The sequence below is a fragment of the Pararge aegeria genome, chromosome 10 (assembly GCF_905163445.1).
Source record: "Pararge aegeria chromosome 10, ilParAegt1.1, whole genome shotgun sequence".
Classification (NCBI taxonomy): domain Eukaryota; kingdom Metazoa; phylum Arthropoda; class Insecta; order Lepidoptera; family Nymphalidae; genus Pararge; species Pararge aegeria.
Genome location: NC_053189.1, coordinates 6,862,301 through 6,881,614, shown reverse-complemented (window position 1 = coordinate 6,881,614; position 19,314 = coordinate 6,862,301). Strand labels below are relative to the sequence as shown.

Below are 19,314 nucleotides of genomic sequence, written 5' to 3'. Positions count from 1 at the left end.
GTCTAACCTTTGGTAAAGTGGTCAGGGGTCTTATTAAGAAGACTAAAAAAGTAAAAATGACAATGCCTGAATGTTCTGACTCTATCATATTTTTGTACATAAAAAATCAATTCTTATTTACAAGCTACACCTTTTGCCTTTGCTGACAAACTGTACTCTAAAGAATTCTGCAAACATTCGTTATTTATCAGCCCAAGTTCAGTGCGGAGGAGTGGGTTATTTTTTCTAGCATCGTATATTCAAAGTTGGGGGCCATACATAAATTTACCGGGCGAGAGACTCGACGGTAACAAGTAGCGTTAGAGTGGAATCAAAATCAAATTTCCAATGCCATTGCGGGAGATGGAGAAGTTTAGTGAAGTAATTTTGAGTAAATTGGACCTTCTCTCGGTAAATCGCACAATTTGAATTGATACTCGAAAAATTGCTGGCTCGAACCGAACCTAATTGTAGAAATAGGCCCAATTTCACAGTTAAAGCTAGCTGAGATCGAGCAAGCTCAGGTTTAACCTACACATTAAACTAGGTTCAGACTCCAGGACTGCAGTTTAAACGTTTGTGGTTGGTTTTATTAAACTTGGTTTCTGAATCGAACGGATTACTCAATTTTTATAATAGCCTATACCTGAATAACGGAAGCCGTAATAGCCCAGTGGTTGGGACTTTAACTTCACTTTCGGGAGGCCGAGTTAGAATCCCAGCACGCACCTCTAACTTGTCTAAGTAATCAAAATATCACTTGCTTCAACGGTAAGGGCAAAAAAACAATCGTGAGTAAAACCTGTATGCCTGAGTGTTCTCCATAATGTTCTCAAAGGTGTGTGAAGTCCACCAATCCGCCCTGGGCCAGCGTGGTGGACTACGGCCTTAACCCCCTCTCAAAGTGGGAGGAAACCCGTGACCTGTAGTGGGCCAGTAATTCCGATTCACGTCAATGTTATTGACAATATTCTGCATATCGACACTAATATTGCATTGAAGGATTGAAGTAATGGTAAAAAATATTGTCAATATTTATTTTCATTGAGAGAATTCAGAAATCATCCCAAATTGCCTCTGCGCCGTTGCGCCAGGGAAGACGTCAATATTTTATCTGGTTCTTCAATGGATCCATTTATTACCAAAAATATCACGTAGAGTAATACTTCGAGCACAACTCTCACCATTGCATAGTAAAACTCAGTGGTTCTCTGAGTGACCTTTATAAGAGAGCAATAGCCACGAAACAAGTGAAATAAGTACTTCAAGTCTCAAATGTCCTAAAATGTAAAAACCAATATCAGGATCAGGTCGACAAACAACGAAAACTTTGTTAAAAATCAAACAGGTTCAAACTTTCATACCACATCGTAACTTCTCTCATGCCTTCCATTATTAATCAGAGTCAAGAGTAGGTTCAGGTATTTTACATAGCTCGTAAACCACAAGTTCCAGCCATACGTAAATTCGCCAGGCGCCCCTCGAATGTTACGAGGACTGGCAGAGTGGAGTATTATATCAAATTTCCACAAACATTTCGGAGCATGAGCGAAAATTTCCACATTTTAAAAACAAATTCTAAATTCACATAGGCAAATGAATAAGCCATAAATTCTGAAAGCGATTCTAGTACGTACCTTTAAAATTCATACAATTTGTAGTCTTTTTTTTATGCTAACAACTAAACAAAACATTCGATAGAAATAAAAAAAAATCTATTATTAATAATTATAATTAATTTAGTACGTTAATGAACACACAATATTAATTGTAATTATAACGTAGGATAACGTATAGGGTTGTAATTTCCAGTGATGCTAATAATTAACGAAGCATTAAAACATTTGACAAAATCAAATTCAAACACAAATTTTATTTATTAATGTAGACCTTACTACAGACACTTATGAAGCGTTCCTACGTTTAACATGTTACACTAATGTTAGTGATAGTGATAACTGCATTTGATAACTTAAAACTAAAGCTTGGAGGGTTCCAAATGCGCCCTGGTCTAAGAAGAGTACAAAACAAAATTAGCCAGGTTTTTTTTGTTATAACCATCTCACAGACTAGTTAATGTTGAGCTATGAAACTAAACAACAAGTCTTTTTGTCTAGTCACATATTGTGTAAACCCCACATAACGCGGTTTAATGGACTGAAGAAGTAGAAGTTGGATAGAATTCCATTATACACTCAAAATAATTCTCCAAAAAAAGGATCGAAATCCGTAACTTAGAATGATTTTAAGGTCACAAAAACACAATTCGAATTGAAATTATAAATATTGCTGCTTAAAAATCTGTTTACATAACGGAGTACAGCTTGCATGTCAAATGCATTTAATTAAAATGCCAGCCGGCTCATTAATATCAACTGCGACATTAGGCTAAAAGTCATCCATGCAAACGAAGGCTAACTAGCTGCAAATACACATAAAAGCTTGTTAAAACAGCTACACGGACCACGGTACGGTCCAAGCTCAAGTCTGCACTGCGCCGGTACGATTTTCACCCGTTCGTAGAAACATTTCAGTCGGTGCTTGGGTGCCGAGAGCACTCGACCTTGCAAACCTTCCGACAACATTCTACTAAAGTGACTTCGCATTCCGAATTTACAATATTAAAAACCCGAATTAAAAAATAAACTTTAGTATGTGACCTGACTTACCACGCGAGCTTCAGCTATAAGCAATATCAAAAGAGCTTTTCTTTTAAATCAGTATTACGCAGTTACGATGTTTATTGCACTTGGACGCAAAGTTTAGACGAAAGTGTAGCGATGATCAGAGAAACCTATCAAGGATTATTCTTGAGTTTTGTTTCCCTTTCATTTTGTTGTCAACTGACGGAAACTATGGCGAAGAGCGCGAGCAGATATATAGGTAAGTGTTAAACTTTACATTAATCTACTATTAAGAAGTTAGAACTAGGCGCTAGAAACATTTTAAGTTTAGTGACTATTTCTTTACTTCAGTTAGCTATCAAAATGGCAAGTAGTTACTTCTATTATTATATTAACTTTAATTATGATAAAAGATTACACTCTATATTTATTATAGCATATTTAAAACTTGCGTTGTAACTTTAACTTATTATAGTCGTGAAAACTTGTAAAAAGATAAGTCTACGATTCACTTTATATTCAAAAGTTCAGATAACTTTCAAAGTTAACGCGAAAGAAGCACTTTACTAGAAGAAGGATTCATGAGTTCAATAAATTTTCCTTTAATGTAATTAAGAGTAGCAAAAAAATTACTGAAGCAAATCTTTTAAGTTAGGACATATTTTTTGCAGGTAAATTAATCTTTCTTCATTCAAAATTCAAAATTCATTTACTTCAAGTAGGCCTAATATAAGCACTTTTGAAACGTCAAGTCTGTTTGTTTGTAGTGATTCTACCACCGGTTCGGAAGGCAGATTCTACCGAGAAGAAGCCGGCAAGAAACTCAGCAGTTGCTCTTTTCCAACATCAACAATTTACATTTTGCATTTTAACATTCATTTTTCTATTTTGTGAGAGCTGAAAGCGGAGCCGGATGCTTCCAAGCAACCTTTTCATTAAAAAATTCATCAATTGTATAGTAACCTCGCTGTAATAAATGTGTTTTAACAAATTCTTTAAACTTGTGCATTGGCAGGTCCAAAATCACCTTAGGAATCGTATTATATTATTACATACATTTCTAAACTAAGCATTCATTTCTTCCGAACTTAGTATTGAAAGCTTTGGTAACGATTTGTTTCGATGAGGTTTCAATGCGAAATTAAAAAAAATGTAGTACCTATTGATAATTGATTGGAATACCTGCAAATATTTTACAGATTGTAAAAAATATTTATTCAATTATTCATGTAGGTTTATTCATTGATATTTCAAAACTGGAAGAGGATTTTTTTTAATGTAAAATATGCTATTACTACGCAAATTATGAATTGATTTTGATATTATATACTATGTCATACAGAATGTCGCATATCAATTATATCGATATAATAAAAGCGCTAAAGCTTATTGGCAAAAAAGCCATATAACAATCAAATAATATGATCATATCTGGGTACTTACAGATGAATTGATTGCATTATATTGAGTATTGACAAAGTTTAATTTTTTGTTTAAATTGTTTCATTTATTTTCAAGTTTTCTTGCGTTTAATATTGTTTCGCACACAATGACGTTATGAATTTACCGAGATAAAATGTAGCCAAACAATAGGTGTAGCTTTCCAATTTGGATATCGCCATTACTGTGGGAACATTTAAATTTTCGAGGATAAAATATAGCCCTCATAACAAATGGACTGGGAAATAAATACATATAAATAAGAATTGATTCAACGGTAGAAACTGATGATTACAGTATTATTGACACGATTATTTATTAATGTCTCACTTTTAACACACACAATCTAAACCTGCCGCGTTTTTACGCGGTAAGAGTGTCTATGTAAGAAATTTAAATACTGCGGTTGCGTTGTCGTCATTATTATAACCTTAGATGCTTTATGCATATGCTTTACAATATACACCGACCTACGGCGTCGCATTGCCCGCATTAATACTTCGTTTTCGTTTACCTTTCTGTCTGACTGTTTTTTTCTATTTGCTCGGCTCCTTAGGATCGTTACGTGTTGGTCAGAATATACAAATTAGAGATTGGTTACCCATCCAGTTAACTTATTTGTGTGAAGGATGCTCTACCAGCTCATTCAACTTATTTATATCTAACATAACTATATCATTTTTCCTCACCTATTAATGGCTCACTGCTAGACGCATAGGAGAGAGGGTTATAGAGTATAGATCCGCCACGCTGCTTCAATAAGGGTTGGCGGCGTTTAAAGATTATTGCAAGTGTCAGTGATAGTAGCCGGGAGCAATTGCTTTACGTACTCTCCAATGCCCTAACTCCGGAAAGGTACTGAATTTGTTTTAAAAGAAAAACCCATGTCCTGGGAATCGAACCCGAAACCTCGTAATCCACAGTCGAAGATGCTAAAACTAGATAAACGAAATACTCAAACAATATACTAGGTTTATAATCAAGTGTAACAATGATGAAAGAGTATTTTATCAAGGATTGTTCCCATGTTTTGTTTCCCCTTCATTGTTCTGTCAACTGACGTGTTACCTTGAAAAGCGCGCGTTACTTTAGGGCGGAAACATAATTTTGAAACGCCACGATTCGCGATCCTATGAGACACGTGTTGAATTTATAGTTAGGTAAATGGTTTTGTGTGGCTAGAATATGTTTCTAGCCACACAAAAGCTATAAACATCGGTTAGATGATGAGTTGCGATCTAAATGTCTGTTTAATACTTCTTGTTTTCTTGTACTTCTTCTCAATTAAACGTTTTTAAACTGCATTGTAGAGCTTTTTTGGTTTATGGCTAGTAGGCGATTTATGATAAATACCGGCAAAATGGGCATCGGACCCGCGCACGAATCTATAAAAATGTATGTTATTCTTTTTTTTTGTATTTGTTGTTATAGTGCCAACAGAAATACATCAACTGTGAAAATTTCAACTGTCTAACTGTCTAACGATGATGGTTGTTGGACAGACAGACTGACAGACAAACAGACAGAAAGAAAGACAGACAGACAGACAGACAGAAAGACAGACAGACAGCCACACAGACGGACAGCGGAATCTTAGTAATAGAGTTCCGTTTTTCTAGTAATTCGAAAATTTATGAGTGATTCGCCTATTCTTGTATAATATTATCTGAATTTCATATTTATTACACCTATAATTGTAAAAAGGTTAAAGTTAGAACCGATTTTATATTTCCTTCCCGATGCAGTTATATAATATACGTTTCATTGAATAGATCTGAAACATAATATAAATAGTAAGTTTACTTTAAATTAACCTCATGAATTTAAACCTAACATTGGTTAAAAAACAAGATGATAGAAATTAATTAAAAACATGTATCATAGATCGCGCGGCGTTTCTAAATTATGTTTCCGCCCTAAAACGAGACAGTTCTTGTAACAGTGCAGTTTGAGAACAGTTTATGTGCAGTTTTGAAACAGTTTTATCACCTCTGCATCTAAACTGCAATTTCGCAGGAGGTTTGTATTTCAAATGTAGTTCGTTTGTAAATACCCTTAGGTATTCTGTTGAACTTCATTGTTTATGGCTGAATAGTGAATACATGTGGAGTTTAAGGGCGGTGCGGCCTAGATGAGATCGTGAATATCAAATATCTGCGTTGTAACATTGACCCGATTTGATAATGGGCTAAGTTTTGATAGCCTTAGTGGGATATTTAAAATTTTAGTGGCCTAAAACTTGAGAGGTCACAAAAAAAAATTCAAAATAGCATTTGACTACAATGTTAGTTTTCATTATGGTTAAAGTTTTTAGAAACTTCTGAGATTTTATTTCATCCAGATTCAACTGGCCTCCTTTGATACATTCAGGTCAAGGTCGTAGATCCTAACGAAGTTAAGTACAAGGTCAAAAGGTGCTTTACCTTTGTAAGCTTTTATTTAACTACTATAGTGTGTTAATATTTTACAACCTCGTTGATCTAGTGGTTCGCGTGTTCAATTGGGACTCGAGGTCTTGGGTTTGATTCCGCGTCTAGCCACGAATTTTTGTCCTTTGGATTTTTCTGCTAAAAAATCTCGAGACGATAGAGCGTTAAGCCGCCGTTGTCGGCTTTTAAACAAACGTGGATGTAATGGTAAAAACCCACCAACCCGCTTTCATCATAGTGGGAAAACCTAAATGCTCTTAAATGCTCTCTCTATAAGGGAGGAAACCAGCAAAGGAACTTTAATAGGCTGATGAATGATCATTAAAATAAAAACAAATGCAAAATAGATATTTCTAGTCAGACTGGTAATTCCAGGGATTAGCGCGTTCAAACAAACAAAACAAGCAATATTTTTTATATTAATGCGCTGTCCAGAGTGAAAGTGTACATCGCTATTTTCCGAATTCGGGGCTGATACTGAAAATCTCTTGCCAATACCAATAGAAACCGAAAACCTATTAATCCTAAAACCAGTAAACTTGAACTTCGTGATCTGTTAAAATATATGCTAACAACTAACCTTAAATATTATTATAGAGTCCGTTGTATACATATCAAGCACGTGCTTAACTACATAAAGCGGTATAAAGCACATCTTTGAAATAATTAAAGAATAAATGAATGAATGAATGAATACACGTTTATTGTACACCAAAGAAAAAAGTAGTTACAGAGATATAAATACATATCAAGAGAGTACAATTTGGTGGCCTTATCGCTACATAGCGATTTCTTCCAGGCAATCAATGGCGTAAAAGGAAAAAACATAGAAAAGAGGTAGGTGGTGCAATAAATAAGATTTAAAATTATACAAATATATAAATAAAATACATATATATATAAATATATTACATATAAATACAAATAAAATATAAACATACATGAAATTACCCATAATTAATGTAAACTACTAACAATCTTATACAACATATATAAATATATAACATAAATACCTATATAAATATATAACATATAACACAGAACAGAATTACTATTTTATTTCATCTCATCATCACCATAATCATGTCAACCCATTAACAGCCCACTACAGGGCACGGGTCCTCTTTCATAATAAGTAAGTAAAGTCGTAGTCCACCATGCTGGCCCAGGGTGGATTGGTGGATCGCGACATCATTCGAATTTCAAGGTTGCCTGGCAATTATGTTTTGACTCGCAAGTATTTATTCTTTAAAATAATTGTTTTATAAATATAACCTAAAATGAACTATTTAAAACTAAATAAAATTTAAAACGTCCTCGAAACCACCGCAGCGATGCAAAGTTCCTAAGATGCTGGCAGCATTGCCCCTTTGGATGGCCAAACTAATTCGTTGGCCAAGGTAACTGCCCGCTCTAGACTCTGTCTCGCCCGGTAGACTAGATAACCCTCTTCGATAATTCTTTAAAAAGGGCTCTTGCCTCCGGACTCCACTGTCCCAAAGTCTCTACTCCAAAAGGCACAAAAATGAAGCTGCTATTCAGGTTTTCATATTTACGCCTCTTGGCCTGCTCGGCACTGGAAGCAGCCGCACCTACCATTGACGAAGTGGCCTGGCTGTGTGATGCAGCTAGGGTATCAACACAAGTTGCATCCCACAGAAGTGACCTTCCAAGCCTCCAAGATATGAGCGCCATACCATCAGGTCACTTGCGATTGCTCCGCGCCAAACCAATAGGTTCTCGCAAGTTATCTTAAACTTGACAAAACGGAATATAATGGTTGGAGGAATAAGGCTTACATGTTCATTGCAGAGTATTATACGCTGTCTGAAGTCTACATCAGGAGTTCGAAATTCCTGCGGTCGAATCGCAAATATAGCAGTTCCGCTTGACATATTTCGTCAGGATGTTAGTGAAAAAGTCGACCCATAAAATATACTCCTCATGTTTAACATATTTAAAAACGCAAACAATATGTATTAAAATATAATTTATTTTTAAATACAGTGAAACCTGGATAAGCGAGTGTTCAAGGGAGCACAATCTCATTCTCGCTTATAGAGGTTTCTCACTAACCCGAGTTTCTCGCTAATTCATGATTCAAATCGCAGGTACATGGGTAGCGTTTCTCTCTTATAGAGGTACGCAGCAATAACAAGACATATTCATGCACTATGTAATTTTATTTTATTTAGAACTTATTTACATTTAAAAAAATCCGTGAATTTTGTTTGGGTTTCTGTTTTTGTATTTTGAATGTTTTTCTCTAACTCATAAATTTTGTCGAATATTGCTTGCTCGACTGTCGCTTATAGAGGTATAGATAAGTAGCAGTCTCACTTATGGAGGTCCGTGAGGGAAAAACGACTCTCTCTTACAAAGGTTTCTGTTTCTCGCTAATAGAGGTTTTGGGAGCTTAAAATGACGGGTCCTGGCTATTACTCTCACATATAGAGTTTTCTCACTTATCCAGTTCTCACTTACCCAGGTTTGACTGTATATGGATAATCGTGTGTAGTTTCAATTTAATAAAGATAGCTCGAAAGGGGGTTGCCTAGAGGGTAAAAGTTTGCGCCTTCCTTTTCGGGGCACCGAGCGTTCGATCGCAACTCTAACGCACCCATAACTTTTCGGATTTATGTGAGGTTTAATTTAAGTAAGTAAATATCACTTGCTTTAAAGTTGCAGAAAAAATATCGTGGTGAAACTTTTGATGACTGCGAATTCTCCATAATATTCTCATGGATGTGTCATGTGATGTGATTTGACGGCCGATTGGCGCAATGGGCAGCGACCCTGCTTGCTGAGCCAAGGCCGTGGGTTCGATTCCCACAACTGGACAATGTTTTTGTGATGAACATAAATGTTTTTCAGTGTCTGGGTGTTTATCTATATATTATAGGTATTTATGTATATTATTCATATAATTATTCATCAGTCATCTTAGTACCCATAACACAAGCTATGCTTACTTTGGGGCTAGATGGCGATGTGTGTATTGTCGTAGTATATTTATTTATTTAAAAAAAAAAACAAAAAATACAAAAAAAAAAACAAAAATGTCTATCCATCCGCACTCCGTGGTGGACTACGGCCTGAACCCTTTTCATTCTTACAGGAGGCCGGTACCCTGTAGTGGACCGTTAACGCGTAGAAAGATCACTCCGATAGTATCCCTGTTCCCATATACATATGAAACTATTAATTGACGGCCGACTGGTGCAGTGGGCAGCGACCCTGCTTTCTGAGTCCAAGGCCGTGGGTTCGATTCCCACAACCGGAAAATGTTTGTGTGATGAACATAAGTGTTTTCCAGTATCTGGTAGTTTATCTGTACATAACAAGTATTTTTGTATATTATTCATAAAGATATTCATCAGACATCTTAGTTCCCATAACACAAGCTATGCTTACTTTGGGGCTAGATGGCGATGTGTGTATTGTCGTAGTATTAAAAAAAAATATATTTGCATTAGTTATATGAGACAAGAACAATAAAGAAGAGTAAGTAAGAACACTTCATCAGACGTGACTGCGGTTTTCAAATGCTTATATGGCTAGACCCTTACGTAACATCTATTCCGCATCTAACAAATAGACCGTCTAATAGAGGAATAGAATACTATAGTGTGACATTTCAGGAGTTAGGGGCAACATCAATAAATCATCTCAATCGACGTTGGCCAAGAGTAATTAGCAAAGTTCTGAAATTTAAATATACTTTGAATGCTTTTGCTTCAGTTATATTCAATATCAGTGAAAGGAGTTTGGTTATAAAAACTTTTGAATACCTTTGTAAGTTTAATGGTGATTTATGAATGGACAAGCTTTTACTCGTGTTTTCATTTTGATATAATTTGAGGTACAAAGAGGTTCGACTACCTTACTGGCGTAGCAGTGTGTTGTGGTCTGTTCCGGGTTCGACTCCAGACTTTAATTGGCGAATTTATAATATTTAAAGTTTCATTTGGCTTACCATGTGAAATAACTGCTCTAAGGGCGCTTTTAGTGTCACGCGGATTTGCTCACGCACGCGGGATTGGACCGCATGCGTAAAATTTCACGCTGCGGATCATACGCAGCATGAGTTTCAGTTTTCTACGGGCTGCGTAACGGTATAGACGTGTTCAAAAATGATCAATGTCAGAAGAATATGTGTCGCTTACATACTTTACAAACGACGAAACAAGAAGACAAGAGTACATGTTGATCCCTTTCTTGAAAATAGGCTTCTTGCTGGGGCGTTTGTTACACGCTTTGGAAAACTACAAAATAATGAACGTAAATTTAAAAATTACTTTCGAATGTCCATTCGTTCTTTTGATGAACTGTTGTGTAAAATTGAGAATAAGCTACAAAAAAGCAGTTTACGAAGGATTACAATACAACCGATTGAGAGGCTCGCTATTACATTAAGGTAAGTTTTAAATTTTAAATATTTAATTTCCTGCTATGATTTAGTGGAAAGGGATTTGAACAGGTAGGATAAACGTTTTTTGACTTCAAATTACTGTCATGTGTAAATTTACATGTGCAAAAAAAAAATTTTGTCATGTACTCTGAAATTTCATTGTTCATAATTTCATTCAATTTCATGTTGAAATTTCATTAAATAAGATTATTTCACTCATAAAATGTCGCCATTAAAGTGGAATCATTCCTACCTTTCATCACACGCTACTTATTATAATATAGATAAAAGTTATAGGTTTGCACATGACAGTAATTTAAAGTCAAAAAAAGTCCTTAATTGGTTTGGGATTGGTACGTTCAACCTACATACACAATCCTTTTTTTTATCTGATAAAGTACACATGGCCACAGATCAAGTTACCCAAAACCAGCATAAATGGAACTCGCGCCTTGCGTATTATCATACTTAGGTAACCCGTCGGAGTCCCGCTTATACTGGATTTGAGTAACTTGATCTGTGCCGTGTGTACAACCGCACTCATATGACTAAACAAACAATTAGAGAGAAACTGGAGAAAAAAAGTTAATCGTACTCATTTTAATAAAAAGAGTTTTATTCATAAATTAAAAAATCAAATTTTACATCATTCATTTCTTTGTAAATTTGTATCCTGAGCGTTGACATTACTTTCGCCTGTAGATGATGTTGTTGCTGGGGTATAAATTACGTCATAAGACGTGATATTAAACAGGCCGCTTTCAGTCGAAATAAGAGTTTCATTGTCATTCACTGCAGCAGAACTAATAGCATTGTCGTTAAGACTCGAAGTATCCTGGATTATACTATTGGTTTGGTAATCTTGATTTATCGGTGACAAACTGTCAAGCTCAGTAAAACCACTAGAACTTGTTGTAGGTATGGGACTGTAGTATGCAGGTTGTGTTTGACTTTCCATTTCCATAACTATATTTAACACTTTTGTTCTGAACATTAGTTTTTGATATCTAGTGAATCTTTTTAATGAAGGCTGCAGAGACTGAAAGAAAGCCAAATCCTCACTTTCTAGCTCCAGTTGATTAGACTTTAAGCATTCTAATAACTGTGCCTCAAATTCAGATGGTGCTTGCTTTTTAGATTTTACTTGTTTTTGTTTTGATGTTGGGTGAGAACTTTCTTGACGTGAAGTATCTGGTTGCGTGGACTCATTAGGTGTTTCTAAATTACTTTGTTCAGACATTTCTTCACAGAGTGACTCTTCTCCAGCAGTTTCCGTTGTACTGTCTAAGAAAGTCAAAATGTCATAGTAAGAATATTTCTTCTTCTTCTTCTTACTCCCAGAGCCGGATGGCTGATTTTTTTCAGATATCTTGTCTTTCTGGTAAGTGTCCCTTGCTGTTCGCCAGCGTTGTTGTATTTTCTTGTCTGAAATGACAAAATATAATAAGTAAGTGGCAAAAGTACACACAGTTTCAGATCAAGTTACCCAAAACCAGTACCAATAAAATCTAACGTAGCTATAGTACTGTAGTTAAAACGAATTAAAAACTTCTAGCGCTAGCTACTTCCGTGCCCTTTCACCTTAAGGGTATTTATTTTTCTTCTGAAGTAAAATTCGAGCGGTGCATGCTGTCTTATGTCTGATGTCAGCATTATTAATATATTATGTTATCATATTATTAATATATTGTTTTTGTTTTCAGATATTTGGCAACTGGTAATACATTCACTGATCTACACTATTCCTATGTGATTGGAATTGCAACAATTAGCGAAATAGTAAGACAAGTTTGTTACATAATATGGATTGAACTAAAGTCTGAATGTATTCCACAGCTTAATGGGATCAAATGGAAAGAAATCGCAGAGGGATTTCTCACATATACAAATTTTCCTAATTGCTTGGGTGCAATTGATGGAAAACATATAAGAGTGATTCGGCCGCCGCACAGTGGATCACTATATTTTAATTATAAGAAATATTATTCTGTAGTGCTCCTCGCAATGTGTGATGCTGATTATAATTTTACATATATTAATGTCGGTACCAGTGGAAGCAACGCCGATTCAACCATCTTTAGAAGGAGTCAATTGTATACGAAACTGGAAAGTAACACGTTGGGTATCCCTGACCCGCAAGAGTTGCCTATTATTTGCCCCGAAGTAGCTTATCCATCTAGTGTAAGAGCAAAGTTGCCGTTCGTGATAGTGGGAGACGAGGCATTTGGTTTATCATCACATGTGATGCGGCCTTATGCTCGTGATAATTTACCTTACAAAAAGAAAATATTTAATTACCGTCTGTCCAGAGCTAGAAGGTACATAGAATGCACTTTTGGAATTATGTCAAATAAATTTAGAATATTTCACAGATCCATGAATGTCAAGTTAGATCTAGCACAATTAATAGTCAAGACGGCATGTGTACTTCACAATTTCATAAGGAAACGGGATGGCTACAAGGTCAGCCATACATTTGTCACAAATGGTTTTACGGGACCACTACCCAGGCAGCAGACTGAAAGTAGTAATACGTCGGCAAGTAATATCAGAGATATATTTGCAGATTACTTTATCAATGAAGGAAAAGTCTCCTGGCAACACCGATATATAATTAATTAACTAAACTCAAAAGGTTTTAGAAGGTTTTTGATGTTATTTGTGAATTAAATAATTATGCTTATATTAATAAAGTAATGATGCTTGTATAAATAAAATAATGAACCAAACACATACCCGCCTCTTTTCTTTCCTCTTCGCTCAAATTTTCGTAGTTAGGTGCCAATTCCTTCAAAATATCTCTCCATGCAGCCTCCCTCGCGTCCCTGTTTTTGTATAATTCATTGCGTTTATCCCACAAAACGGGCCGCAGATGAACTTCAATGATTACTCGTTCTGTATCGATTTTCATTTCGGTAGTACAATACGGCGCGTGCGCCCCGCTCGACTCTAAAATGGGCACTGAAGTTGTAGGCAGCGCTTACGCATGCGGATACCCCGCACCGGGGTGACGCCCCGCACAGCGCCCCGCGTCCCGCGTGCGTTTATCACGCTTTACAATAGATACCTATATGAAATTGTTCTTTGCGGATGCTACGCATGCGGTCCAATCCCGCGTGCGTGAGCAAATCCGCGTGACACTAAAAGCGCCCTAACAGATGACTATATTTGACTATATTTTTGGAATTATATTTAGTTAAATAGTTTTGTGAACGTGTAGCGACCTGTACATCTATTCAGATGAAAAAATGTAAGGTTTCTCTGAGAAAGATATTCAGTTAACGTTACATTACCTGCTATAAAGAAACGGTTAGATAACATTTGGTAAGTACTTTTTGTAGTATACAGGATACTTCATTTGTAAAAAATCCATACTATAATATTATAAATGCGAAAATGTGTTTTTTTGTTTTTTTGTCCTTACTTTACGCCCAATCTGAGCCACCAGCCGATTGAATTTTTGACGTAGATTTTGTGGAAAGGTTAAATGGGGTTCTTTTTACTCCAAAAGAACAAACAGTTAAAACGGGATTTAAAAAAAAAAACATAAAAAACGCGGATTAAGAAGGTGGACAACAGCTCGTTATGTTATAAATATAAAAAAATACTTGGTTTGTTTGTCCTTCTTTCATTGGGCAGTATACGCTGCCTTATCGGATTACGATAGAGAAACGCGGGCGAAGCCTCGTGCAAAGCAAGTTAATCATAAACTAAGCCATTTTTTTTGGTATATAACATGATGTGTTTATTTATATGTACATAAACTAGTAAGTAATTACTATCTACAGATTCAATTAAAAAAAGTAAGTTGCCCTTTTTTATATTAATAGCGGGAAAACGAAAAAGTGGGTCACCTGATGATAAGTAATCACCGCCGCCCATAAACATCTGCAGCACCAGAGTTGTCAACGATGCGTTGCCGGCTGTTAGGGAATTTGTTTCTCCGCCCCTTGAATAACCATAGACTGTATTTTTGAGGAAACACATCAGATGGGAGATTGTTCTATAATATGCAAGTGCGCGGTAGAAATGATCTGGTATTTCGAACAGTAGAAGAATACCAGGCATCCAGATGATGAGGGTGGAATTTATTTCAGCGTGAGGTGCGGTCAGAGAACAGGAAAGGAGGTATCAACGCAAACAACTCTTCAGAACATTCTCCATTATAGAGTCGATAGAACACACAAAGGGAGCTAACATCTCTTCGGTGCCCCAGGGACTCCGAACTGCAAGTCAGTTTGGCCCTAAGTATCGATATGTATTTTGACGAGTTTTTATCTCTGCCGCTAAGCAGAACTGCAATGATGTGTTGCGGTCTGAAAGGCGTATCTGCCGGTTAAATTACGGGCACATGAGGTTACCTACGCCTCAAATTTATGGAAACAGAACGGCATGTTGCAGTGCGTGCTACTTGCATGCCCTGTGATTTTCTGCGATGGTTTACTACTTACAATCAGATGAGCCATCTGATTGGACCGTCAATTATTACTAATAAAAAAAGCGTTTATAGCCTAGTGGTCAGGGCTTCGGCCTTACTTTTTGGGGGACCGCAGGTCATACACCTCTTACTTTTAGAAGTTGTGCATGGGCTTCCTTAAGAATCAAATATCACTTGCTTGACAGTGAAGGAAAACATCGGGAGAAAACCTATAACAAATAGCGTTGATAGCCCAGAAGTCAGGGCTTCGACCATACTTTGGGGGGGGGGGGGCGCAGTACATACACCTCTTACTTTTAGAAGTTGTGCATGGGCTTCCTTAACAATGAAATATCACTTGCTTGACAGTGAAGGAAAACATCGTGAGCAAACCTATAATAAAAAGCGTTGATATCCCTGAAGTCAGATCTTCAGCCTTATATTTGGGGGGGCCGCAGTACTTACACCTCTTACTTTTAGAAGTTGTACATGGGCTTCTTTAACAATTAAATATCAATTGCTTAACGGTTATGGTAAACATCGTGAGCCAACCCGCATGCCTGAGAGTTCGCCATAAAGTTCTCAAAAGCGCGCGAAGCCCACCAATGCAATTGATAATGATCATTTATTTATAGGCCCCAACCCTAAACGGAGCACAATATGTGTTATAAAAAAAAAGTAAACGCCTGTATGAGTTAGCTGAAATGAAGTTCAATTCAAACGTCACTTCAAAGGCGTGGATCTAAGTAGTTAACAACGGTGTAAAACTTCGTAGAGGTCGTAAAGCTGGAAACGCGATCATAATTGGCGAAGGCCGGGGGTTTTAATAAAGCTCTAAAATGATATTATTTTGATACCCTCATTGCGGTTATGCCCTACGTATTTGGATCACGGCCAGTATTATAATTGAAAATTGTGTTATTCTTCATCGCAGAGTTACGAGTTCAACACACATTAAATAAAATTAAATGCTGTCAAAGTGGCTTTATTTAGAAGTTTTTTGGCGGCTTTCGTGATAGCGCGCATGCCTGGAAAACGACTGTTTATTCTTGCCTTCAAAATACTTAAATTATTCGTGGTAGAAAATACAGATTCGAGAAAGCCGAAGATCTTATCGAAATGCATACATTTAAAAAATGTGTAAAAACGCATCTAGTACAGCGAGGTTACTATACATTTGATGAATTCCTCAATGACAAGGTAGAATGGAAGCAGCCAGCCTCGCTCTCATCTCCCGCAAGATAGCAAAATGATTGTAAATGTTGATGTTGGAAACTACTGAGCAACTACTGAGTTTCTTGCCGGCTCTTCTCGGTAGAATCTGCTTTCCGAACCGGTGGTAGAGTCACACAAACATGCATACTTGACGTTTCAAAAGTGCTTATAAAGTAGGCCTACTTGAAATAAATGAATTTGAATTTGAATTTGAATTTGAATTTGAAAACGTGGAAAACGTTTCAAGCAAGATGATTGGATATCGGCTTAGAGATGCAAGAAATTTATTAACAACTAGCTATTTCTGCAGCTGCACCTGAATATGTCGTAATCTGTAGCCGTAATACCATTAATATATTTAAAAGTTTCTTAAAAGTAGATCGAAACTGCATTTTTTTCTTCTAGATGGCGCTGCAGTCGCTATAAGACTGATATAAAAGGCATATACTAATTTCAGCTTCGGCGGTAGGAGAGCCATATCTTAATTGGTTCAAGCTCTCGGGCCGCGATTGCCAAATATTCGCAGGTTGAAATCGAAAAAAACCTATCAGTTCCGAAAATTTTTATATGCATTTTAAATTTATAAAATTGATAAATCCAAATTAATTAGTAAAAACACTAATAAAGATTATAAATTATCGCATGAATCTATTTCATAAGATTGGTTTATTACTAGAGTCAAACGTAGGTCACATATGCTACAGTAAAATGATTTTCCGGATGAAAAGTCAAAGGCATTAAAATCTGCATTTTTTTAAACTAAATAACTTTAAAATGATTTTTTTACAACCCTTCCACTTAGCAGGTGGACTGTTTATACCCCATTTGACATTAGGTACATGTGGGTATATAACTTTTATTTACTACTGGGGCCACTGGAATATCGGAAAGAGATATTTGGTAAGAGTGGCTCGGTTGAATAAAACCATAATGAAGTTGCTCAGCGAAGTCAAACGTTAAACGTTTGAAATGGTTCAGTCATATAGAACGTTTTCGTCTGTTATATTATCCGTTGCCAACTTTAACTAAAGCTTTGATCACACTTATCCATAGAAATCTTAATAACATGTCTCGTTATTGTGATTTATATGTACTTATCCCTTATTTATGATATGATAAGATACCCGCATACATCGTTTTTGTTATCCCTTCTTTCTCATAGGAACAGAAACCGGACACCATAAAGTTAGCTGTAATGAACATTTTAGTTTTTCTAAAAAAGGTTTGACAGTAGACTTTCAATAATTTAAACAATACCTTATTTCTATTGTTAGTATAGTTTTTTCTAAAAACGTAGAATAAGGCGAAAGAAAATTTTTGAATAGATTTTTATCTTATTACGCCAAACACACTTTTTTTTTATTTTATTTATTTTATTTAGAATACTTTATTGCACAAACTTAGAAACAATACAAGGAAACAAAAAAAAAATAAGTAAGATTACAAACAATTAAAAAAAAAAAAATAATAGAAAAAAAAAAGTTAAATACAGTTGTGTGCAAAGGCGGCCTTATTGCAAAAGCAATCTCTTACAGACAACCCTTGGTGAAAGTAATAATAGAAAACAAGAGGGACAGTGCAAACAATGACAATTTTTTCTCTTGCCAAAACAATGAAACATTGTGTATGTTTCATTGTATTGGCAAGAGAAAAAAAAAAAAAAATTACATATAAGAATTAATAAAATAAATATATAATAAAATAAACATATATACATATATATATATATATATATACATATACATGTAATAAATGTAATAAACAAATGCATATACATGTAATAAACAAATGTATGTACCTCATAGTAATACAATCTTTTGTACTAATACTATTTACTCAAAAACACAATCTGCTAGGTAATACTTAGACAATCTGGTTTTGAAGATGGGTAGGGATTTGGAATTGCGAATTTCAGAGGGAAGGCTATTCCACAATTTGGCGGACTTACAGGTAAATGAATTACTATAGTATCGTGTGTGGCTAGCTGGGATATGTAAACGATTGTCAGAACACGATCTTAGATTTTGCTGTTCAATATTAGAGCCAAGAAAGGAAAAACGCTCCTTTAAATAAGATGGCGCATGGGGGTTATATAGAACATAATATAGAAATGAAAGTAAGTGTAAATTACGTATTTGTGTAGTTATGTATTTGTTATGGGTCGCTTACATGTAGATAGAGCTTTATGTTTAACGTGTAAAGGTATGTTAAGTTGTGAAGTAACTCCGTCAACCGCAGAAGGGTCACAAATCCCGCTCTTGTCTTACGCAGAGATCTCAACCAGCTAGAAGCGACATAAAATCGTTTTATATCCCGCTTGGATATAAATCCTTCTGTAGTGTGGCGGTATATTGGATATTTTATTTCGGATTTGTTTTTTTTTTTCATAAAGTTTAGATTTATGGAAGGTCGAAACGACCAACGTTTTCGACATAAATTTTTTGGTTACCAAAGTCGAAATTACGCATTACTTTATACAGAAAAAATAACAATTTAGCTCTAAAGTTTCTTGGCTGTTTTGCTTATTTTTTTAATCAATAAAGTAACTTAGTCTTATAGTCTACTAGCGTACCCAGCCCGCTTCGCCAGGCTAGATTTTGCTTTATTTTATTAAAACAATAAACTTACATAATTAAATTTTTAATTTAAGCCTCATAATATATTAAATCATTTATTTCTCTCCGTATTCATTCTCTTCTATTCTCTTCTCCAGCGGTTGAAGATCATTATCTATACCCATGTACACCCAACAATAGAATATCATCGTAGTAAATAAAAGCTGTATTTGACAGTTCAAAA

At 35.7% G+C, this 19,314-nt stretch overlaps 3 protein-coding genes across 3 annotated transcripts in view; 2 read left to right on the top strand and 1 right to left on the bottom strand.

Moving 5' to 3' along the window:
- The window catches only part of LOC120626678 (suppressor of lurcher protein 1-like), a 377,806-nt gene that overhangs the window by 295,507 nt on the left and 62,985 nt on the right, over window positions 1-19,314 (top strand). The window lies entirely within an intron of this gene.
- LOC120626679 (protein ANTAGONIST OF LIKE HETEROCHROMATIN PROTEIN 1-like) lies at window positions 10,482-13,625 on the top strand. Its single transcript, XM_039894294.1, has 2 exons — window positions 10,482-10,889; window positions 12,587-13,625. Exons 1-2 carry the CDS (start codon window positions 10,606-10,608, stop codon window positions 13,503-13,505), a joined length of 1,203 nt encoding a protein of 400 aa, XP_039750228.1. The 5' UTR covers window positions 10,482-10,605; the 3' UTR covers window positions 13,506-13,625.
- Window positions 11,517-13,819, bottom strand: LOC120626680. The gene is made up of 2 exons (XM_039894295.1): window positions 13,620-13,819; window positions 11,517-12,308 (listed from the first exon to the last, which is right to left on the bottom strand). Exons 1-2 carry the CDS (start codon window positions 13,792-13,794, stop codon window positions 11,530-11,532), a joined length of 954 nt encoding a protein of 317 aa, XP_039750229.1. The 5' UTR covers window positions 13,795-13,819; the 3' UTR covers window positions 11,517-11,529.

Coding starts and splice junctions, on each gene's coding strand:
- LOC120626680 (XM_039894295.1), bottom strand. CDS start 13,794: ATGAAAATCGATACAGAACGAGTAATCATTGAAGTTCATCTGCGGCCC. Junction 12,309..13,619: donor AGAGGAAAGAAAAGAGGCGG/GTATGTGTTTGG, acceptor TTGTCATTTCAG/ACAAGAAAATACAACAACGC.
- LOC120626679 (XM_039894294.1), top strand. CDS start 10,606: ATGATCAATGTCAGAAGAATATGTGTCGCTTACATACTTTACAAACGA. Junction 10,890..12,586: donor AGGCTCGCTATTACATTAAG/GTAAGTTTTAAA, acceptor TTTTGTTTTCAG/ATATTTGGCAACTGGTAATA.